We start from the raw sequence: 25,211 nt of genomic DNA on the forward strand, positions 1-25,211 counted from the left end.
TGACATGAAAGTTGCTTTCAAGCCAACTTGTTATACATTTTGGTACAAGAAAATCAAACTCCCATTTCAGGTCCTCGGTCCTCCAGAGTAGGAGTGTACCTGGATCACAGAGCAGGTATTCTGTCTTTCTACTTTCTACTCTGAAACCATGACTCTCCTCCACAGAGTCCAGACCACATTCACTCAGCCGCTCTATGCTGGACTTTGGTTTTTTTATTATGACAATGACACTGCAGAGTTCATTAAACTAAAATAGCCAGAAGTCATTAAGGGACACCAGTTAAAAATTGTGTTTTAGTTTCCAGTTTTCTTTGGTCTTCATCACTGTTGTCCTTTTTCTTCTCTGCACAGAGATCACCTCTGTGACTACACTTTATTTCTTGATTTGTATTTTCTGAACTTGTGTTTCGTTAACTTAAATCATGTAAGAATTTTTTGAATTTGTTTAGAAAATATATTTTCTCTTGCTTTCTTGTTTCTGGAGGAAAAAACATTACATCATATTTGAAGCAGGGGGTAAAACAAGCACTACTAACAGAAAACTGGCCACATGTTTACATTTACAAAGCTTTCAGCTTCTAAGAATTGCTCTTAGTCACCAACTTACAAGAAAACTTAAGCGTTCCAAGAATTACCCTTCAAATGAAGAAAAGACAGGTTATTCAGAACAAATTGTAAAGTGTAAAATGACTGAAGAGTTTCTTAAAGAATTTAGCAAGAAAGAGAAGGAAAAGTGTAGTATAAAAAGACATCAGAAATGCCTGTTTTGGCACGTTGGCCTGAAAAGTCATACCCAATGTTTCTATTTACTCGATATTTAATCCTATTAAATAATCAGATTTCCCAACTGTGCCTTATTGTCCACATTCTGGAAATGTGGACTGGAAACTCCCCTGCCTCCCCTCCAGAGATCTGCACCTATTAACAGACTCTTAACTTTCACATTCACAGATCAAAATGACGCTCTTTAATCATTTTAGAGCAGTTTGTCATTTCAATCAAATACATGGAAAACGAATAGCTGCACGGAGTCTTCTTTGAAATCTAAAAAACAATGTATGACAGTGGTTAAATAAAGTCTGGGAGGAATAAAACCCGCTGCTGCACGCCTACTGTTTATTCTTCCTGAGCTTCCGTGTTTCCTCCCTCACTCTGCTGCGTCACTGCTGTCGGTAAGTTGTGATGTGGTCTTAGTCTAATAGTAGGTTTTTTGCTGGATAACCCATTGAAGTTGTAGTTTTTAGTGCGTACTATCTACCGCTAATGTAATTGTACCACCTTGCAGTTTCATGTCGGGGTTTTTTGTGTGCATAGGGCGTTTTTTTTCACGTACACACCCGGCTTGGAGCGACTCTCCATCCACTTTATCCCATCAATGACCTGCAGCCGGAGGAGATACGTACTATGAGATTAGGGCAGACCGTTAAAATCCACAAGGTAATTGTAGCATTTTAAAATGACTTTATAGGGACACAAATATAAGTCGCTCCGATCACGCAAGTCTGGCTTCAATCCAAATGACAGACTGAGTCATTCTTAACTTAATTAACTCTTGCTTTCAGCAGCAGGAGGAAAAATCATGAGAAATGTAACGTTTTGGTAATGGCTTTCTTAACGCCTCTGTTAGCTTTAAAACATGCTGGTTGCAACGCTGTTTTACGTTCCTTATTGAAATATACTGGCTGAGTGTGTGGAAATAAATATGTGCATTGACAGCCTGGATTTGTTCTCACTCCTCCCATTCTACTGAGAGTGCATCGGTGGTGACTTGTGTGGACTTTGTGCAGCCAAATATCCCAGAATACATCACGGAGGAGAGCTGCTAAAACTGTGAGTAAAGTTTGAGATATGACCGTTTTTGTGACACAGACTAGTTTAAAATAATTTCTAATAAACCTGGGGAATCTAATAAACCTTAATTGTGTACTTTTACAACCAATTCATAATATGACTTGTTACTGGCAAAGGAAAGGGGAGTGACAGATTCATTCAGTAATATATTTGATACAGGGGTTAAAAAAAAATATGGAATATGGAAGCTTGTTTCTGCCTTTTTTAATACACACACACACACACACACACACACACACACATACACACACACATATATATATATATATATATATATATATATATATATATGCGCTGAGATTCGTTTATCTTTTACCCAGAGATCTATAAGGCTGTCTCAACAATGGAAGTATGGGCTGTGGTCAAACTCATTGTCTTCAGTCTCTCTTAGAATGCTGTTGAAGTTCTGCCAAAGATGAGGGTTGATCTCCCACTGGGTCTCTGCCAGATGTTGCCAGCATAATAAGGAATGTCAGCTTTATCCAACATCCTCCTCCTTTCACCAAATCATACTTGCCACAGGTGGTGATCAGCTGACAGTTCAATTCTTCTCTTCATCTGAGTTCTGATGATGTGATTACAAAATCTTCTAGGCTGACTTTGTGTGACTTGCACTAAATGACGCTCTTAAGCTAGAACAAAGTGTTTTGGGTTTTTTTGGGGGGTTTTTTTTTTTGGACAAACTGCATAGAAGTCCAAGAACAGAACACCACTTAATTCCACACTGGGCATTCTGGGTCTTCTAGCTATTGCCCCCAGGTTTCACCATCATTGCCCATGGGAGTGTTGTGGTCCCCAAGCAGAACACTGAAGTCCTCAGATGGGACACTATGGCGTGAATAAGGCACGGCAGGACCACAAGTTGTTATTGAGAGCCATCTTTATTCATTCCGCGGCTGCAGCTCTCTGCCTGCAGCCGCACATACATCACACCACAATCGTTTACCAACACCTGACTCCCCGTGTTTTAACAGACGGGCGTGATTGCGGATGCCGTGCAGGTGCGTCCGCACGGCACCGCCGACCATGCCTCACCACAGACATTTTCCAGCACCCCACCCATTGACTCCCAGAGGGTGATGAACTCTGAACTGTCTTTCTGCACAGATACACAAACAAGTCAGGATCTATTTCCTGACACAGAGAAGCAGGGAAGCAACCCCCTCATCTATTTGCAGGCTTCAAACTTACTTGATACCAAGAATGGACCCACCAGGGCATTCACCTCTAAATGCTACCTGATCCACATTGCACCACACTTCTACAGCACCTCCTGGGTCCACAGCAGGGCTGGCCAATGTGGCTTGTTTTGTTTTAGTCTCAAGTCTTAAAGCGTGTCTTCAGGTTCTTGCAGATGATCCCTTCTCCTGGCTCCAGGGTATGCCCCTTTCAACCAGATTTGGGGAAAAGTAGTATTATCAATTTAAATAAATTAATGACCAATTTTCTAAAGGGTTTTCAGACGAGCATGGCTGTTACGACCCGACTCAAAAGCCGCAACATAAAAAAAGGAGACAAATACCAGAGTGTTAGTAAGAAGAGGTTTTATCTTAAAATGGCATAGCAGGTTGGCTAAAACGGCTGAGCCACCAAGGCAAAGACTAGTGAGCCTTCTGGAAAGCCTGTCTCAGGTATGCTTTTATCAACACCTGACTAGGTGTGGCCAGTTAGCACCAGCTGAACACACTGAGGAGATTAGGGGCTGCAGAGGGGCGTTACACCTCCTCCCTCAAAAGGGTTCTTCTAGGACCCCTAAAATAAATTAAAACCCACTCCGAAGCTTTCTGGTCCTTGATCCCCAAACCTGAAAGAAAAGTAAAAGCTAGCAGAAGCTCAGTGTTCACATAACTATAGTTCGCATCTTTAAGCATGGATGCCCCTGCATGAGGATTTGAAGTTGCCACACTGAACACACAAAAACTAATGACCCAACACAAAGGAGGACAACAGTCAAACCCAAAATGATTACTTGACCTGCTACAACACAAAACCAAAAGTATCAGCTGTTAAATATCAACACTTCACTGCATTCTTTTGATCCTCATAGGCATCCGATGGAAGACAACACACACACTGCTCAGTAGACCATTTCACACTATTTTCTCTTACACAATCACTTCTAGAAGGGAGATGCGTCCTGCATAACACGTTGCCGCGGATCTCAAAATGGTGACGGGCACTTGACAGTTTTATTACCGGGCACCCCATTCTAGTCTAAACAACAGCATTTCAGTAAGTTTCCACTAGAAGATGGTTGATGGATTATTGACTCCCAAATGCTCGTGCATGGTGTTAGACAAGCAGTGATGGGAATAACGGCGTTACAAGTAACGGCGTCACTTTTTTCAGTAACGAGTAGTCTAACTAATTACTATTTCTATCGTTACAATGCCATTACTGTTACTAACAAGAAAATGCGGTGCGGTCGCGTTACTATTTTTCAACAAACAGACGGCTGAAGCTGTGTTCAGCTTACCGCATCTTATATCAGTTGCACAGAAATAGCTGTAAGTAATCTGGGCGCTACAGCTTTAAGCAGCTGTGCGCGCTCCCGCGGACAGCAATCACTTTCTGGCACAACACCTGGAGCTAGGGGGGCAAAACAATCGCATGAGTGCTGCTGTTTGACTGAGGAACACTAAAGTAGTCGTGGTAAGCCACATGACCACTTCAAGATGACAAAGCAACAAGGTGATTTATACCAGTTTATAAATTGTGTTGATAGGCCACGTAAAACCAGAGTCATGATAAACAATATATACGCGGCGTTTTTTCCTGAATAGTTTCATCATGTTTACTGTCTAAGGACAGCGCTAGCAAGCACTCTCTGCTTATGACCAAAAAAACACAAAAACAAAAACAAAAACAGCTCGTTCGTGTTGGTGGAAATATGCACCATGTCGACCAATCAAAAAATGATATGGCAACATGACATTTGCTTGTTACGGAAGAGGGGGAAGTTTTAGGAGTGACGGCGAGAGAGAAAGAGCGAGAGAGACAGCAGAAAAAGAGAGAGCGCGAGTTTTGAGATGTGAGAGATTTGTGTGCTGTGTTGTGACGTGTAGCATGTTTGGAGTGTGTAGTTAATGTGTTGTCTTGTGTAGTTAGTGTGTAGTGTTGTGGATAGTTTTGTGTTGTGTGTCAGAACAATGAGGCGACTGCTGAATGAAAACAGGAGTGATACACCTGCTGCTGTCAGACCTGCAGGTATCAGGCTGTGATGTTCTCCTTTATAGTGGGCAGAAATTATTTTTTTTGGAGTGGCACAAATAATTTGTGTGGCATCTTATTGCATGCAGAACAGCTGATTGTTCTGTAAATAGTTTGAAATGGTTATTAAAAAGGGGTAAAAGGTAAATGGCTGCAAATAACTTTTTGTTTGCAAAACTTGTGCATATGATTTTAAAATTGAAAATTTATATTTGCATTTAAAGTTATGAAATATGATTCATTACACATGTTTGTGGTTGTTACAGTAAAAAATATAACTTTTTCTACTCGGATTTTATCTTTTTTGTCTGAATTTTAGATCAATTGTGGTAATACAGTATGTCAAAATGAAAACATAACTGTAAATTCAGATACGTGAGGTTGTGCTGAAAAAGATGATACCAAACAAGGCAAAGTAAATAGTTTTTAAAGGTGAAATGTGGAGGTCAAATTAAACGTGTTTAAAAATGGCCAATTATACCCTGGACCCCAGAGGGTTAAACACTTTTTTTTTTTTAAAGTAACGCAATAGTTACTTTTCAAGTAATTAATTAGTTTTAGAATCTTGTAACTCAGTTACTAACTCAGTTACTTTTTTGAAGAAGTAACTAGTAACTATAATTAATTACTTTTTCAAAGTAACTTGCCCAACACTGTAGACAAGGTCTTCAGGCCTTCTAACGCTCTGGTCACGGATCCATCAGGGGCTGTATTATTAGGAATAAAAGTACAGCACATATCGCCAAACATCGCGCAAGTACCCCCTTTTCCGCCAACAACATGTCTAATGCCATTCGATTCTGCACAGTCATAAGAGAAGTGGGTCCTAATTGCTCCGCAAATCCTCCTACAGCATCACGGGTTAAATTTGCCAATCTAAGGATATTATAATGGACGTAGTTAATACGGTCCACATTCTTATTTGGAGTAATTGGGATAAGCCCTGCAATCAAAGGCAAATTCTCAAACCCAGCCGCAATTGGGTCAGCCAACTTATAATCGTCTGGCACTCCTCTGGGCACACCAATACAGTCTATATACGTTGGTGAACCCGTAGAAAGGTCAAACAAGCTTGTTGAACGCTTCCTCAAAACATGACGTCTACGTCTCGCCGTTAGTTGGGCAGTGCCGGGTTTACCCAATCAGACCCTCTTTTCACCCACTAGAATTAATGGGGCCCTCAACTGTACTAAGGCGCACAAGCCAGATGTTCCCCTTGGGATTCTCACAAACAAACAATATCCTCCGCAATAATAATACAAACCAGATCGTGCCATATGTGTCCTTATCCCGTGAGGCGTTCCCCCTGGCTGGAAAAACTTCTACACACCAGTCAGCTGGAATTTCACCGGCGTCATGCTTGTGGCTGGAAGGTTCAGAAACAGTAAAGTTAAAACGGGTATCATTTGCTTTTCTCGGTGTGAATGGTCCCAATATAGTTTTATTATCAATTGGGGGAAACAGACTGGCCAACATGGTGCAGTTGCCCTCCGAAACTGCCTCCCTAGTTAATCTATTCATACACTTAAACCGCCAGCGGCGATCTGGATACAGGGGTGCTGGTTCAGTAAACAAATATGGTCTGGCCGCCGCACAGGCCACACAATCAGACACATTTTGCTCTCGGGAGTTTTGAATTAACCAGCCGAGTCCCCCTTTTTGCAGAGCCTTTCGGACCTCCTAGGCTCTACCGCCACAGCGCACTGACTCCAGTGATACCAGGTTTCACCTTTCTCTCTCAGTTGGACTACATGTGAGGTCCTGGTCACCACTTCGAACGGACCTGTCCACCTCGGCTCGTTCCACTTCCGCTTGAAGACCTTCAGACACACCCACTTCACCTTTGGCACCTTCTGCTCCTGTCCTTGATCTGTGGCCACCTGTGATGTAAAACTTGAGACAAGAGCCTTGAGTGCTTTAAATTGCCTAACAGATTCTAACCCAGGTCACCGTCTTACTATCTTCTCTCTTCACTGGCCATGCTTCCGGCCACCCTGTCAGACACCAGCAGATATCTGAACCCTTTTGCGGACATAGCCATGTCCGTGTAATTGATTACAATCTCCTGCCCGGGTCTTTGGAGCAGGGGAAACTTACCCATCTCTGGCTTCACTGTTACCTTGGAGTTGTACTGTCCACTGATCAGGCAAGTCCTCACATGCTCCCGCACCATGGTCTTCAGGTATGGGTGCCACCAATGACAGAGATTCCTCTCCATCTGGGTCACACCCACATGCCCTAAGCCATGAGCCTCTCTAATCTTCCTCTCTGCCAGACCTGCCGTTAGGACCGGTCTCCCATTAGGTCCTCTCCATATTTCCTCCACTTCTCTGGCCCCCCTTTCTCTCCATACTGATTTCTCTTCCAGTGGGGCCTTCTCCTGCTTTTTAATGATGTCCTCCTTCTCCAATCCAGGAGTTACCTCATACTCCATACCCATACTCACCATCTGTTTCACTCCCGTGTATCCAGCCGCCTTCTTCGCCGCCTCATCTGCTACTCTGTTTCCTCTCGCCACAGACTGTCGATTGCAGTCTGTCTGAATCATCATGATCTTTGCATTTGATGATTGCCACCTCCAAAGGTCCTTTTAGAGCTTCTTCCAGCTCTTTTATTTCCTTTTCATGCTTGATGGGCTGTTGTGCTGAAGTTCGAAATCCAGCCCGTTTCCACTGGCCCAGTTCCACATGTGCAGCTCCGAACACATATGCTGAGTCCGTGTAGATGTTCAATCTTTTTCCTTTCCCTAATTTCAGGGCCTTAATGACAGCTTTAAGCTCAGCTCTCTGAACAGACTGGTGGGCCCAGAATACTCCCTCTCTTTCAGTCACCAGTCTTCCATTTTCTCCCCTCACTACTGCATAGCCTGCATAGCCTAAAACAGCAGCCATCTGTGAAGAGGTCCTCCGCCCCCTCTAATGGCTCTGCTTTAAGGTCTGGTCTAGTCTTTTCTTCCTTCCAGACCACCTGGGTGCAGAGATGTGGTTCTCCAGATCCCATTTGGTCTGCCATATTGATTTGTTCATGTGTGAATATCAAATTTGGGGCTTCCAAGACTCTACTGAGTCTCTGCTCCCTCAGCGGGGTCATAGTAAAAGCCTGTGAATTCACATACGCCACCAAGTTTAATCAGCAAATCTCTGCCCATTAAATTTACTGGGACTTGTACTGAAATCACATACAGATGCGTCACTACTTGGTTACCAAGTTCAGTCTTTAAAGGTGTCGTGACAGGCAGCGACATTGGAACCCCAGAGAAGCCGACCACACTGACTTCGTCCCCAGATAATCACGTCTCTCCTGGAGCCTCACAGATGGTGGAATATGTGGCTCTAGTATCAACCAGGAACGGCAGAGTCAGTCCATTCACCGTCATTGGGAGCAATGGGTCTGCCTTTCCCTGTCTCCCCGGCCTCTCTGTGGGGTATATCACTGCATCCACTGCTGCCCATCCCAGCCGGCCTCCCAGGTCGGGAATTGTGGACGTGATCCGGGTGTCATGTGTGGGTTAGGTGCTTGATATTGGGGTCCGCCTCTGCCCCATTGTAGCTGACCAGTGTATTGCTGAGGCTGCTGCTGATAACAGTCTCTGGCCCAGTGCCCTGGCTGACCACAGATCCAACAAATACCATGCCACCCACGTCCCGCTCCAGGCACTCCCCTTCCGCAGCCAGGTGCCCCCCTCACACCCACCGAGCCACCATGGCCTCTTGCCCTACCCCTACTGGGCCCCATATTACCACCCCAGCTCGGCATGGGCGCGGCTTGCAGTCCGTCATAGTATCCTGGATATGGATTCGGCCGATAATTATTTGGGTGTGGGTCAAGGGGATTAGGGTCAGTTTGATGACCTTGAGTCACCATCACCTTAGCAGTTTTCCCCTCTTTCTTTTTATCTGACGCCTGTTGTCTTGCTTCTCCCACCTTAAGCTTCAATAATTGTTCTTCAAGTTCCTCTAGATCACCTTTCTTTTTGTCTTTCTCCAGTTTATACTTATGAAGATGGTGCACCAAGTGTTTCTCCCAGCGATGTGAATCCGCCCCCTCTAAATCAGGTCCAATTGTCTCAGCCACCCTGCCCCTCCCTCAGTAATTCTATCTCTGCCGCTCGAAGACAATATGGGGTACTGTCCAGGACCCTCGCTCTCGGTGTCCCAGTGGACCTTTCCCCCTTTGGATTGGCTGCACAGGTGCATACGACAACCCCCTTTCTCTAGTCCTCGCTCTTCCTCCTCACGTCGCTCTCTCTGTCCCCGCCTATAAAATGCTTCATACTCTTCAGGTTCTTCAGTCAAAGACACTGTAGCAGGGTCACCAATCTCGACTCAGAATTGAACTGGCTAAAGAACTTGGGCCCACTCTCATACAGGCTGTCAACCGCGGTGAATTTAACTACTCAATTTCAATCGAGACGCGACCTCTCGCGCTTTTCACATTCACGCACACAGCCTACAGGCGCTGCACGGGCTCGCCCCCCCCCCCCCCCCCGCCCCCCACCCCCCGCACGGAATCTAGCCAGCGAAAAAACTTGGGCCCACTCTTGTGCAGGCTTTCAACTGCGATGAGGATCCCACACTCCAATTTAGCTGTTCAGGGGTCCTCAACTTCCCAGGTTGCCACCCTAGTCCCGTCCCATGGGCCTCGCCCTCGCATCCGCGAGCGAGTAGAGCAACCACGCCCTAGGATAATTGTGTGGATGCCTCAAGGCATCCACACTATTGTTTTCCTGTTTCTCTTTATTCTTTATCTTTATTCTTCTAGTTGCTCCGTTCTTTGCCGTTTAACTACTCCCTCAGTTTTCAGCCGATTTTCTCCGTTCAAACTCTAAAAAATTCTGCTCTTTCTGCTAATGTGTGCTATGACTTTTGGTGCTCATAACTTCTATACTTTTTGAGATATTGAATATTTTTTGCAATATTTTTGCCCATTGAAATGAATGGAACACATTATCAATGTGGTCACTTATTTCTGCTCGCCGGGCTGATCTGTGTTTTAGCTCAGTGAGATGAGCAGCCATTCTAAGACTGGGAGGCCCGGGTTCAAATCCCACTTATGGCAACAAATTATTCAGTTCACAGTTAAACTTTTTTTTAACTGTTTTCAACACAAATTTGAGCATCTTCACCCCCTTTCAGCAAAATTTTCAGTTTTTTCTGCTGTTTTCAAAACAAAAACCCTCTTTTCAGCAGAAATTCTGCTCATTCACCTCTTTTCAGCACAATGTTCTGCTTCTTTCTGTCTTTTCTGCAGAAATACTGCTCATTTTTCACCCCTTTTCAGCAGAATTGTGAGTTTTTTCACCCCTTTTCAGCACAAATCCCATCTATTTCAGGTGTTTTCAGCAGAAAGCTCTTTTCAGCAGAAATTCTGCTGATTCACCTCTTTTCAGTGCATCTTTCTTTCCCTCTTTTCAGCCGAAATTCGGCTGATTCACCTCTTTTCTGCAACATTTTCAGCCTTTTCTCCTCTTATCAGCAAAATTCTCAGCAGCTTCTGCTCATTTTAGCAGAATTGTCCGTCTCTCCACCTCTTGTTTTTGAGAGTGACTTTGGCTCAGTGAGATGACTAGCTTCCTTGAGACTAGGAGGGCCAGGTTCGAATTCTGCTCATGGTAACATTTTCTTTCTTTTTTTTTACACAAAAGTACACAGCCTGATGAAGCAGACAGAGGCAATACCTCTGATTGGTGGACTGAAATTGAGCAGAACCAGGTTGTTCTGCCTCTTTTCAGTAGAAAGTTTAGCGTTTTCACCTCTTATCAGCACAAATCTGCTGTTTCACCTCTTTACTGCAAAATTTTCAGCCTTTTCACCTCTTATCAGCACAATTCTCAGCAGCTTCTGCTAATTTCAGCATAATTGTCAGTCTGTCCACCTCTTCTTTGTGAGAATGAGTTTGGCTCAGTGAGCTGAGTAGATGCCTTGAGTCCAGGAGGGCCTGGTTTGACTCCTGCTCAGGGTGACATTTTCTTTTTCACCACCGTACAACTTTTTGCAACTTTTCATCTTTTTCAGCTTTTCAGCAGACAGCTTCAGCGTTAAGGCATCCACACAGCATTTTCGCAGGAAATGCAAATTTTTCTAGTTGTGTGGATGCCCTAAAAGGGCTTCCACACTATTGAGTTCCTGTTTCTCTTTATTCTTTATACTTTATTCTTCAAGTTGCTCCGTTCTTCGCCGCTTAACTACTTCCGCAGTTTTTGTGCTATTTTCTCAGTTCAAATTTCACAATATTCAGCTATTTGTGCTCATTTGTGCTATATCTTTTTGTACTTTTAACTATTATACTTTTTAAAATATTAAGCTTTTTATGCAATTTTTTGTCCCATTGGAATGAATGGGAAAGTTCTAAAATTCTTCAGAAATTCTGCTAAAACTTGCTTGTTTTTGAAACTTAACTACTTCCTCATACTTTCACCTAGAAACTCCATTCAAACTTTAAAATGTTCTCAGATTATTGGGCTATTCCTGTATGATTCAGCTTTTTCAGATCTTCTACCGTTTTAATTTTATACCTCTTTAAGTTTTTAGTTGCAAAATTGTGATTTTTCAGAAAATACATGCGTTGTTATGGTTGCTATGCAATTAACTCAGAGTGTGCACTTGTCCTTTCTGAATTTTCTCTTCATGTCTGAACAACTTCTTGCTACTCGCTCAATTTCCACTCAACCCCCACAAATTATACATCAAAACGTAGGTATTTTTGCTGGCTTTCAGAAATTGTCACTGTTATTGTTGTGGGTGTTACAGAATTTTGGCAAATCTCCTCAGAGCAACACAAAGTCTGTAAAGTCTCCTTAGAGAGTCAATGGAGAGTTTGTTCAAAATCAGCGCTGGATTTCTGTAATGAGAGGCATTTTCAAATCGTCATATCTCCTTAACGAAACAAAGTTGAGACATGAGGCTTGTGCAAATATATCTTCAGACACTCCTGATGCTCACAATTCAAGAAGTTATTTCTCACCTATTACCGTTCTGAGATGAGTTACACTTGTTTGAGGGTAGGAAATTCATCATTCGCTCAGATCTGTTCAGATTTCAAACTCTGGAAATGCGGCACTTTTTTCTCTCGTCAAATCTTTTTGATGGATTTCCACAGAGACCTGAAAATTTCCATGACTGTTCACCAAAGCCTGCTGTTTCGTACGGTGAAAGAATGATTTTGATGCTCCATATAGATTTAGAGTTACAAAACGTTGTTTGAGGGCAAGTCAAGGCAGTTTTGCTTTGTCTCTACTCAGTTACAGTGTATTACAAGTCATATATCTTCAATACTTTATATTTTATCTCTGAATTATGAAGACCTGCAGATTCCCCCATCTCTTCTGAACAAAACAGTGTCAGAATGAGCGTTCTAGCCCCTACGGTTAGGAAATTATGGCCATTTGTTCGAGGGGAGTCCTGAATGTGAGAAATACACTGAAGAAGACTCATACTTCTCTCTGTCTGTGTGTGTAAGGGCTGATTACAGCAGGTGCAGCCAATTTAGCTGACCTAGATATACCAAGTCCAGACTCTTAACAGCCACTGTTCCCTTTGCTCTCTGTGTATGTGTGTGTATCAATATTTCTCCCATGTTAAAGTATTACTCCTCCATAATAGTATTTGTGCTAAATCAAAGTACTTCTACTACATCTTAGTACTTCTGCTCAATCATAGTAATTCTGTGTAATCATAGCATTTTTGCCAAATCATGGTATTTGTGCCAAATCATGGTTTTTGTGTCAAATCATGACAATTCTGATATGTTATAGTATTACTAGTAGGTGGAGGTATTTCTGTTATGTTATAGTATATGTGCTGAATATAGTATATCTGCCAAATCATAGTATTTATCCCAAATCATAGTATTTATGCAAAATTGCAGTATTTCTGCTAAAAAGCAGAAATAGTACCTTTTAGCAGAAATTTCTGTCAAAAGATATTATTTATGTTAAAACATAGTATTTCTGCTAAATCATAGTATTTCTGCCAAATCATAGTATTTGTACTAAGTCATACTACTTGTGCCAAATCATAGTATTTGTACCCAATCATAGTATTTCTGCCATATCATTGTATTTGTGCCAAATCATGGTATTTTTTTGCCAAATCATGGTATTTGTGCCAGATCATGTTATTTGTGCCCAATTAAAATTTCTGTTATGTTATAGTATTACTACTAAGTCGTAGAATTTCTGTTATGTTATAGTATATCTGCTGATTATAGTATATGTGCCAAATCATAGTATTTATAGCAAATCATAGTATTTGTGCCCAAACATAGTATTTCTTGACAAATTGTAGTATTTGTGCAAAAACATACTATGTCTGCAAAATCACAGTATTCCTTCAAAATCATAGTATTACTGCAATTTCACAGTATTTGAGTGAAATCGTAGAATTTGTGCAAAAACATACTATGTCTGCTAAATCACAGTATATCTGTTATGTTATAGTATTACTACTAAGGCATAGTATTTCTACCAAATCAAAGTATTCCTTCAAAATCATAGTATTACTGCAATTTCATAGTATTTGAGCGAAATCGTAGTATTCGTGCAAAAACATATTGTCTGTTAAATCACAGTATATCTGTTATGTCATAGTATTACTACTAAGGCATAGTATTTCTACCTAATCATGGTATTCCTTCAAAATCATAGTATTACTGCAATTTCATAGTATCTGAGCAGAATCGTAGTATATGTGCAAAAACATACTATGTCTGCTAAATCACAGTATATCTGTTATGTTAAAGTATTACTAGTAAGTCACAGTATTTCTGCCAATTCGTAGTATTTGTACTAAATCATGGTACTTGTGCCAAATCATAGTATTTTTTGCAAATCATAGTATTCGAACCAAAACATAGTAGTATTTGTACGAAGTCATAGTATTTCTTCTAAATCATAGTATTTCAATCAAATCTCAGTAGTTGTGCTGAAACGCAGTATTATTGCCATATCATAGTATTTGTACTGAAACATAGTATTTGTGCCAATAAGAGTATTTCTACTAAATCATAGTACTTGTGCCAAATCATAGTATTTCTGCCACATTGTGATAGTTGTGCAAAAACATAGACTGTCTGCAAAATCATAGTATATCTGTTATGTTATAGTATTACTACTAAGGCATAGTATTTCTACCAAATCATAGTATTCCTTCAAAATCATAGTATTACTGCAATTTCACAGTATTTGAGTGAAATCGTAGTATTTGTGCAAAAACATACTATGTCTGCTAAATCACAGTATATCTGTTATGTTATAGTATTACTACTAAGTCACAGTATTTCTGCCAATTCATAGTATTTGTACTAAATCATACTAATCGTGCCAAATCATAGTATTCAAATCAAAATATACTATTTGTACCAAAGCATTGTATTTGTACAAAGTACAGTATTTCTGCCAAATCATAGAATTACTGCAATTTCATAGTATTTTGAGGAATCCCTTTTGTTATAGTATTACTTCTAAGTCATAGTATTTCTGCTTTGTCATAGTATTTGTACTGAAACATAGTATTTCTGCCAAATCATAGTATTACTGCTATTTCATAGTATTTGAGTGAAATTACAGTGTTTCTGCAAAAACATTGTATTTCTGCTAAATCATAGTATTTCTCTCATCTTAAAGTACTCAATTATAGTATTTGTGCCAAAGTTTAGTATTTTTCTGCCAAATCATATTATCTCTGCTAAATCATAGTGTCTGCCAAATCATAGTATTTGTGCCAAATTATGGGATTTTGTCAAAACATGGTACTTGTGCCAAATTATAGTATTTGTGCCCAATGAATATTTCTGTTATGTTATAGTATTACTACTAAGTCGTAGAATTTCTGTTATGTTCTGCCAAATCATAGTATTACGGCTATTTCAAAGTATTTGAGTGAAATTAGTGTTTCTGCAAAAACATTGTATTTCTGCTAAATCGTAGTATTTCTGTTATCTTAAATTACTTGCACTCAATTATAGTATTTGTGCCAAAACATAGTATTGCTGCTATATCATAGTATTTGAGCCAAATCATAGTATATGTCCTAAAACATAGTATTTCTGCCAAATCATAGTATTTGTCCTAAAGCATAGTATTTCAACAAAATCACAGTACTTCTGCTATGTTATAGTATTTGTGCTTGTAGAAAAACCTGTGTTATTGTGAGCTACATTACCCAGCAGCCTCTGAGCAGTGAGGGAATTCATGGGACTTTTGATCTAGATGGTCTTCCTTCGTTCCTGGGCTAACAATTGAGGAGAGAGCTGCTGGGAAGGGGAGCAAATAGCCCATCCTGTATTTGTTGGGGATGGTGTGTCACATAAACGTGAGTTAATGTTTCATGCTTAAGATGTTTACCCTGCTACTTGTGTGTATTGGTTTTAGTTACCTTTAGCGTATGTGCTAGTTAGCGATAGCTATGGCAGCCCAGTTATTTTATTGTTTTGGGCTTGTTCCTGCTTTGTTTGTTCCCCCTACAAATTTATGTGAATTTGTACACTGTAATATCGCTGTATTATGTAGTGGCTAAGTAGGAGGCTGACTGTTACTAAGTGCATCAGTGTACATAGGTCATCTCTTGTGTTGGAGTGCCCTCTTGTGGCGCCTTTTGGGTAGTGCCTTAGTAAACGTGAACACTGCAAAGAAGTGGTATCAGACTGGTTTGTAGTGGAGGAATTTGTTGCCAGTTTCTTTCACCTTTAATCCGTATTCATGTTGTAATGTGGTAACTTTTGTGGCACAAATACCACAATATGGCAGAAATACTATGGTTTGGCACAAATACTTTGATTTGGTATACTTTAGCTTCTTCACTCCTTTTCAGCAAAATTTTCATTTTTTTCACCCCTTTTCAGCACAAATTCCAGCTTTTTTGGGCTGTTTTCAGAAAAAAAAACTCTTTTCAGCAGAAACTCTGCTGATTCACCTCTTTTCAGCGCAACATTCTGCTTCTTTGCCTCTTTTCTGCAGAAATTCTGCTGATTCACCTCTTTTCTGCAAAATTTTCATCCTTTTCGCCTCTTATCAGCACAATTCTCAGCAGCTTCTGCTCATTTGAGCAGAATTGTCAGTCTATCCACCTCTTCCTTGAGAGAATGAGTTTGGGTCAGTGAGATGAGTACCTGCCTTGAGACCAGGAAGGCCAGGTTCGAGTCCTGCTCATGGTAAAATTTCTTTTTACCACTTTTCAGCAAAAATTTCTCCGTCTTTACCCCTTTTCAGTAGAACATTTGGCTTTTCACCACTTTTCAGCAAAAAATTTGTGCTTCTTCACCTGTTTTCAGCAGAATTTTCAGTTCTTCACCACCATACAATTTTTTTTTTCTTTTTTGCAACTTTTCATCTTTTTCAGCTATTTTCAGCAGACAGCTTCGGCGTTAAGGCATCCACACAGCATTTTCGCAGGAAATGCAATTTTTTCTAGTTACTTTTACTCTTCATTTCAGTTGTTATCTGCAACCACCAATCCATTTACTCGGCTTGTTTACTTAGAGCAACTAAATTGTGGGTATAATAACACACTGGGATGGATCACACACTGCCTCTTTGTCTACTGCAGCAAATTGACACTGAGTATTCGATCAACTTAGCGAACAGACAATTTAGATAAGCTCCAATATGCACACTTTTGATTAAAGGTGGTGCTTACCAATCTGTCTTCCTTAGCCTCCTATTGAAATCCCGGACGAGCCACCAAATTGTTAAAAATCAACACTTCACCGAGTTCTTTTGATTCGATAGAAGACAACACACTGCTCAGTAGACCATTTCACACTTTATTCTCTTACACAATCACTTCTAGAAGGGAGATGCGTCCTGCATAACACGTTGCCGCAGATCTCAAAATGGTGACGGGCACTTGACAGTTTTATTACCGGGCACCCCATTCTAGTCTAAACAACAGCATTTCAGTAAGTTTCCACTAGAAGATGGTTCCCTGTTATCTACTGTTCTGCAGGCAAACGTGGGCGAGAGTCTACAACTAAAGGACATGTATTCTAATGCCTTTATTATTCAGGGCTGTGTCCACTTAATATGGAACGCCAGGACTGCCATAATGAATTAATTAAATACACCATTAAATAATTAATTAAATGTGTCAATAATTAATTAAAATTGGAATTAATTAATTAAATACATAGTTATGACACATGTAATTAATTAATTATTGACACATTTAATTAATTAATTATTGACACATTTAATTAATTAATTATTGACACATTTAATTAATTATTTAATGATTTATTTATTTCATTTTGGCAGTCCTGGCGCCTGGCTCTCATCATGAATTAATTTTATCTGTCAGACTCACCCATCAAACTCAGGGGGCGGGGTTAACGCTGATCGAGTCAAAACCATTGCTTTGGCCTGGTGGCCATTGTTTTTAGCACAACCGGCATGTGGAAACTAACAGAACTGAACTTTGAAAAACCCTGTTTGTGTGTCACCAAATACCGTTTTAATATTTTTTAGCCAAGAATGTAGTGGTTTAATCTTCATATGTGTGGTCGGTTTGTCAAGATACAGCCTCTTTGCAAAAGTGCTTCGATGATTTCGGAGATGTCTGCCCAGTCTCACGGCAAAGCGTGGGATAGACCCGCTCGCCTCGCAAGCAATCGAGCTGTTATTACCGCCGACAAAGCGCAGGCCCCGGTACACAGCTGTAATAACCCCCGCTGACACTGACTTCTTTTACTGAGGTTATTTATCGGGGTTTTATTTCCTGATGTTCGTATGTGTTCTACGTGTTTCAGTCGCCAATTCTGAATTATAACTAACATTAAAAACATGTTTAAAGAGGAGAGAGAGCAAATAAATTCGATTAACAGCTGATCTTTGGGTTTTTGTTCAGTAATCAGCGTGACCTGCGTATAATCGCAGAAGAGAGATAACGTTGGTGTTTCCGTCATGTAGTAACTGCTGGCTTTAACTGTACAAAGGTTGTTCGACACTGTGAAACACATACAGACTTCATGATGTTCGGCTAATATTTTTAACGTGAATATTAATCATGGGTTGGTATACCACGGAGCGAGGTCAGCATATCCACGATATCTTCAGCTCTCTGAGTTAACCCAGAGTTTCCCAGCTGACTAACTGTCATCTATGAATATGTCACGGGTCATATCAATGTGATTTTACAGAAAAGCATCCTTAATACTGCCAACTATTCCAGAGACTTGAAAATCTACAGCATGAAGAACACAAAAATATAGCAGTCTAACGCAACACTGTAACAGAGATGAACCGTCAGTTTGTCGCAGATCAAAGTGGAAAGAAAGTGATTGGTTGAACAGGTGTTCGTGATCTGTGTTTTCTGCATTTTCATCAGTGTAAGAGACTCAGCAGCAGATTAGAATAACAGTTATACATTTAATAAATTACCAAATGAATCCACGATCGAACCTGTTCCGACAGTTTGAGTTTGTGTTCCCTCAGCTGCAGACTCGCTGCTGTTTAAATGTTTGAGAGGAAGATTAGATATAAAGCAAACGTCAAACATAGACTCAGTCTGCGTTCACATTTGATATGAGGCCAGGACGGATAATGGCTGTGTCCTGTTTTAAGATCATACATGTAAAATTGTTGTCTGACCTCCGTCGATCCAGCCGCTCAGAGTCCGTGGTTACCATGGTTACTGCATAAGCAGCTGCAATGTAAACAATACGCAGCATATGTGTTTATGTTTTTCATTGCAAAAGAACTGTCTGAATGGTTAACTGACGTTAACTTGGATAAATTATAGTTAAGGAGTATCACAGATAACGCCCACGTGAGCTGCGTGACTGTTCACCACTACACTGAAATCAGTAGGCTATTACTGAAATGCACGTGCTATATCATAAACTATGATATAAATAGGGAGGTCCTATTAACATGTTTAGTTTTAAAGGACACCTTCCTGCCTTTAGTCTCATTCATGAGCAGTATTAGTTTTCTTCTAACATCCAGAAGTCTGCACGATGTGTTTCATAGTTTGTAACAAACCTTTGACAGTTAAACATAACATGACCGAAAAAGAAAAAAAAAAAAGAGAGAGAGAGAGAGAAATCACACAAATTATATGTTAACCTCATTTATTTTTAGTTAAGTAAACTCTAAAAATTCTAACAGACAGCTGGTGCTTAGAATACAGTTGAATAACTATTAAAAAACAGATGATATAATATTTCTGTCCAGGTTGCAGTCTTCATGACGAACATGCTGTAGGAAACTCTGCTCCTCTCGCTGGAAATGCGCCTTCTCTTTCCTCTTTGTATAAAAACATTTTAAAAGTGAGTTTAATCTCAAAATTCACTGTTAAATCCAAAACACACCAAATAAAGAAAAGCGAATAGTTCAGTCTAACACATGTGCCAGTGAACCATTAAACGTCTGTAAAACTCTGCAGTTATGAAACGTAACTTTAGCCTCAGCCAAACTGATTTGCTCAGTTGTAAATAAAACAGCGAAGTAAACGTGACCCGACAGACAAAACCTGAGTGAATTAAGTCCAGCGTTTAACCACTGAGAGCTAAAACTCAGGTGAGGTTTCAAAGCTGTGTGCGGTGATTGGACATCAGCCGCCGATAAAGTGGCTTCGCCTATAAAGTGCTCTGTAAGGAAACAAGCTCCAGCAGCTCTGCGCTCGGGAGAAATACTATATTTACTTATCTTGTGCAGAAAAATGCGCTGACATTGCGTTATATCGAGCACCGGCTGCCCAATTAAACTGTGACTATCACCAGGTAACGTGGGCGTGTTTCTTGAATCAGCAGCAGGTGTTAAACAGCTGACAGGTGAGGAGTATGCATGCAGGTAAACTGACGGTCTGTTGAGCTGATCGCTGGTTTCGTGAGAAAAATGTCAGCTCGTTCTTTATGTTACAGAAGCACAGAGACACAAGACCAGGCGGAAAGAGACGATCGTTCGGTGAAAATGAGAATATGGGAATGCAACATGTGGAACACAGAGAGTGGAATATGTAAACAAACCGGTTAACGTAACCCCCTCGGTGCACTCTGCATGCTGACTGTTAGCAGAGCAGTGAAATCTCTGAAAACATCTGAGCACTTTTGCAAACATGTTCTATGTTGACAACCTGACCAGACATGTGAAGATTACGGCGCGACATTCGTGGCTAAAACACTGTTAAAAGTGTAGTTGGTGACAGAAAAACGGGGTATTTTAAAACTACACTACCACCATTGCTGCCTGTGATTTGAAATGCATTCTGGGATACCTGGCTGCCTCAAGTCTACAGAAGCAATTATCTAGGATCGACCTGTTTTGACTTACATTGCACGGCAACCAATCAAGTGTTAGAGAAGCTGCATGGGCAGCGTTAATCCCGCCCCCTGAGTTTGATGGGTGAGTCTGACAGATAAAATTAATTCATGATGAGAGCCAGGCGCCAGGACTGCCAAAATGAAATAAATAAATATATCATTAAATAATTAATTAAATGTGTCAATAATTAATTAAAATGTGAAATACATAAATAATTAATTAAATGTGTCAATAATTAATTAATTACATGTGTCATAACTATTTATTTAATTAATTAATTCCAATTTTAATTAATTATTGCCACATTTAATTAATTATTTAATGGTGTATTTAAGTAATTCATTATGGCAGTCCTGGCGTTCCATACTTAGTACTACACTATATGATTATATGGCATTTTGATTAATATGAGATTAATATAAGTCACAGCACTTCAGGTAATATCATTCTATCGCAAAAAATAATAACCACAACCAAGTGATCTGTTGTCTCCACCACACAAGTGGTCACATACCACAATAAGTTACTTTAATCTCCAAAGTTCAGTAAAGCAAGCATGCTAGTGACCAACCACAAATGGAGAGCTATGGCCACACAATGATCACAACAAGGCTGGCTCACCACCCCACATTGTTATTGCCATCACCTGGCCAACAACACTCACAAGTGTTCCAACTAAAGTAGCCAAATTCTCCACAACACTAAAGGTCACAGCACAAAACACTCACCTACTCATTTGGCATCCATCAACACTGATATATTAGATGCAAACACAACATAGTGAAAAAATGACCCATGTTTCTTTGATCACTGTCCTTTAGATCTGCAGTTTGAAGATGACTGAAACCAACGTGGTGATACACAAAACTTGACAAGCTTCATTCACCACTGAAACACTTCAACTATGAAGTCAAACTAGGTTACCATCTACAAAATAAATGCTCACACACCTACTGTCACTGAGAGGATAAATGGCACAGCAAGGAGTTCAAGTGGATCGAGAAACCATCACTTGTTCAATCTGTTTGGATCTACTGAAGGATCCGGTGGCTATTCCCTGTGGACACAGCTACTGCATGAACTGTATTAAATCTCACTTTGATGAAGAGGACAGGAAGGGAAGCCACAGCTGCCCTCAATGCAGGAAGACTTTCATACCGAGGCCTGTCCTGGTTAAAAACATTGTGTTAGCAGATTTAGTGGAACAGCTGAAGAAGACTGGACTCCAAGCTGCTCCAGCTGATCACTGCTATGCTGGACCTGAAGATGTGGCCTGTGATGTCTGCACTGGGAAGAAGCTGAAAGCCATCAAATCCTGTTTATCTTGTCCAGCCTCTTACTGTGAGAAACACCTCCAACCTCACTATGATGCAGCTCCATTACAGAAACACAAGCTGGTGGCCCCCTCCAAGAAGCTCCAGGAGAACATCTGCTCTCGTCATGATGAGGTGATGAAGATTTTCTGTCGTACTGATCAGCAGAGTATCTGTTATCTCTGTACAATGGATGAACATAAAGGCCATGAAACAGTCCCAGCTGCAGCAGAAAGGACTGAGAAGCAGAAGGAGCTCGAGGTGAGACGACTAAACATCCAGCAGAGAATCCAGGAGCGAGAGAAAGATGTGACGCTGCTTCAACAGGAGGTGGAGGCCATCAATGGCTCTGCTGATAAAGCAGTGGAGGACAGTGAGAAGATGTTCACTGAGCTGATCCGTCTCATCCAGAAAAGAAGCTCTGATGTGAAGCAGCAGGTCAGATCCCAGCAGGAAACTGAAGTGAGTCGAGTCAAAGAGCTTCAGGAGAAGCTGGAGCAGGAGATCGCTGAGCTGAAGAGGAAAGACGGCGAGCTGGAGCAGTTCTCACACACAGAGGATCACAACCATTTTATACACAACTACCCCTCACTGTCAGCACTCAGTGAGTCTACACACTCACCCAGCATCAATATTCGTCCTCTGAGCTACTTTGAGGATGTGACAGCAGCTGTGTCAGAGACCAGAGATAAACTACAGGACATTCTGAGAGAGGAATGGACAAACATCTCACTGACAGTCACTGAAGTGGATGTTTTACTGTCACTACCAGAGCCAAAGACCAGAGCTGAATTCTTAAAATATTCATGTGACATCACACTGGATCCAAACACAGCACACAGATGTCTGTTATTGTCTGAAGGAAACAGAAAAGCAACAGTAATAAAACAACCATTACATTCTGAACATTCAGATAGATTCACCTTTTGGTTTCAGGTCCTGAGTAGAGAGAGTCTGACTGGACGTTGTTACTACGAGGTGGAGTGGAGTGGGAGAGCAATTTATGTAGCAGTTGCTTACAAAAATATCAGTAGAGTAGGGCGCTCAGATGAAAGTGGATTTGGATGGAATGATAAATCCTGGGCTTTAAGTTGTAAAACAGAGCGTTATCAGTTTTTGTACAACAAAAACAAAACTCCCCTCTCAGGTCCTCGGTCCTCCAGAGTAGGAGTGTACCTGGATCACAGTGCAGGTATTCTGTCTTTCTACAGCGTCTCTAAAACCATGACTCTCCTCCACAAAGTTCGGGCCACATTCACCCAGCCACTCTATGCCGGACTTTTTCTTTTTGAGTGTGGTGTTACTGGCGAGTTTAGTAAACTTAAATAGAAGGTGTTTTTTTTTGGTTTTTTTTAACCTTGTTAATCAGGTTAGGTCTACATGAAGACGGCATACTCTTTTGGGACCAAATATAATGTTGAAGCAGATGCTTTGAGTGCTTCTGAAATGATGTGATGGTATAGTTTATCTGGTATAGTATGCTACAGCTGCACTCTTTACAACATTGTCAGCATTTACTGCAAGCATGTGTGCCAATATATGCATTACAACTAAGTAGACAGTAGTAAAGTGACTTCATAATACTCAACAAACCATGGTTCACTCCTCAACTCCAACATCTTCGTAAGGCCAAGGAGGACGCCTAAAGAAGTGGTGACAGGGCCCTGTACAAGCAGGCCAGGAACACACTGACCAGGGAGATCAAAGCAGCCAAAAGGACAGCTCTCAGCCAATGACCCTCCATCAGTGTGGAAGGGCCTGCAGGAAATCACCAGTTACAGACGCCCCCCACCGCCTGTTGAAGCAAACAAAGACCTGGCCAATGAGTTGAATACATTCTACTGCAGGTTTGAGACAGACAGACTCTCACCCCTCACCCTCCCCTTCCCATAGACATTGTTTCAGACACTGACCCCCAACACACCCCCCCCCCCCCCCCCCACGCTCCCCAATCCAGACTCAACGACCACCACCACTCGCCCCAATCCAGACTCAACGACCACCACCACCCTCCCCAATCCAGACTCAACGACCACCACCACCCTCCCCAATCCAGACTCAACGACTACCATCACCCTCCCCAATCCTGTCTCAACGACCATCACACCTCTCACCCCTCTTTCCTTCTACCTGAAATTCAGAATACACACTCAGGATGTGAGCCGACTGTTTCAGAAACAGAAGCCCAGGAAAGCCCCCGGACCAGACGGTGTTTCACCCTCCTGCCTCAAAACCTGTGCTGAACAGCTGGCTCTCATCTTTACCCCCATCTGCGGAGCTGTGTGAAGTTCCCTCCTGCTTCAAACGCTCCACCATCATCCCGGTCCCCAAGAAACCCACCATTACAGGACTGAATGACTACAGACCTGTCGCCTTGACGTCTGTGGTCATGAAATCCTTTGAACAACTGGTGTTAGCCCATCTGAAGGACATTACAGGCCACCAGTTGGACCCCCTTCAGTTTGCCTACTGGGCAAACAGGTCAGTGGATGATGCAGTGAACTTTGGGCTGCATTACATCCTGCAACACCTTGACCGCCTGGGAACTTATGCCAGGGTCCTGTTTGTAGACTTTAGTTCGGCTTTTAACACCATCGTGCCTGAACTTCTCTCTTCCAAACTCTCCCAGGCTCAGCGTGTCACCATGCAGCTACCTGTCAGTCGATCACCAGCTACCTGACAGACAGGAAGCAGCAAGTGAGGCTGGGGGAGATCACCTCTGAAACTCGGTCCCTCAGTATTGGTGCCCCTCAAGGATGTGTACTCTCACCACTATTGTTCTCCCTCTACACCAATGACTGCACCTCCAAGAACTCGGCTGTTAAACTCCTAAAGTTTGCAGACGACACCATTGGCCTCATTCAGGATGGTGATGAGTCTGCATACCGGCAGGAAGTTGAGTGGTTGGTACTCTGGTGCAGTCAGCACAATCTGGAGCTGAACACTCTTAAAACTGTAGAGATGACAGTGGACTTCAGGAGACATCCCTCAACACTGCTCCCCCTCACCATATCAGACAGCCAGGTGTCGACTGTGGAGATCTTAAAGTTCCTGGGTACCACCATCTCCCAGGACCTAACTCCATCCTCAAAAAGACCCAGCAGAGGATGTACTTCCTGAGACAACTGGGGAAGTACAGTCTTCCACAGGAGCTGCTGATCCAGTTCTACACTGCAGTCATTGAGTCTGTCCTGTGCTCCTCCATCACAGTCTGGTATGGAGCAGCCACTAAACAGGACAGGAGCAGACTGCAGCGGACTGTACGGGCAGCAGAAAGGATCATCGGTGCCCCCTTGCCCTCCATCCAGGACCTGTAGCTCTCAAGAACCAGGAAACGGGCAGGGAAAATCATCACAGACCCCTCACACCCTGGACACAGACTTTTTGACCTGCTGCCCTCTTGCAGACGGTACAGAAGCCTGCAGACCAGGACCGCCCGACATAGGAACAGTTTCTTTCCCCTCGCCATCTCCCTCCTAAACAGTTGAACTGTCACACTGCTCCCACTGCCAGACTGCAACTGCACCTTATGTACATTCTGTAGTATTCATTTCACTTCATTTCATTTCTGTCATCCTGTA

General features: G+C 41.8%; 1 protein-coding gene across 1 annotated transcript; it reads left to right on the plus strand.

Moving 5' to 3' along the window:
* Nucleotides 1-1,807: 1,807 nt before the first annotated feature.
* On the plus strand, nucleotides 1,808-24,310 carry LOC134623746 (tripartite motif-containing protein 16-like). Its single transcript, XM_065470188.1, has 4 exons — nucleotides 1,808-1,830; nucleotides 21,139-22,665; nucleotides 22,778-22,794; nucleotides 23,806-24,310. The coding sequence occupies exons 2-4, from the start codon at nucleotides 21,289-21,291 to the stop codon at nucleotides 24,308-24,310; spliced, it is 1,899 nt and encodes a 632-aa protein (XP_065326260.1). The 5' UTR covers nucleotides 1,808-1,830; nucleotides 21,139-21,288.
* The last annotated feature ends 901 nt before the right edge of the window (nucleotides 24,311-25,211 follow it).

The sequence above is a fragment of the Pelmatolapia mariae genome, linkage group LG3_W (assembly GCF_036321145.2).
Source record: "Pelmatolapia mariae isolate MD_Pm_ZW linkage group LG3_W, Pm_UMD_F_2, whole genome shotgun sequence".
In the NCBI taxonomy this organism is placed as follows: domain Eukaryota; kingdom Metazoa; phylum Chordata; class Actinopteri; order Cichliformes; family Cichlidae; genus Pelmatolapia; species Pelmatolapia mariae.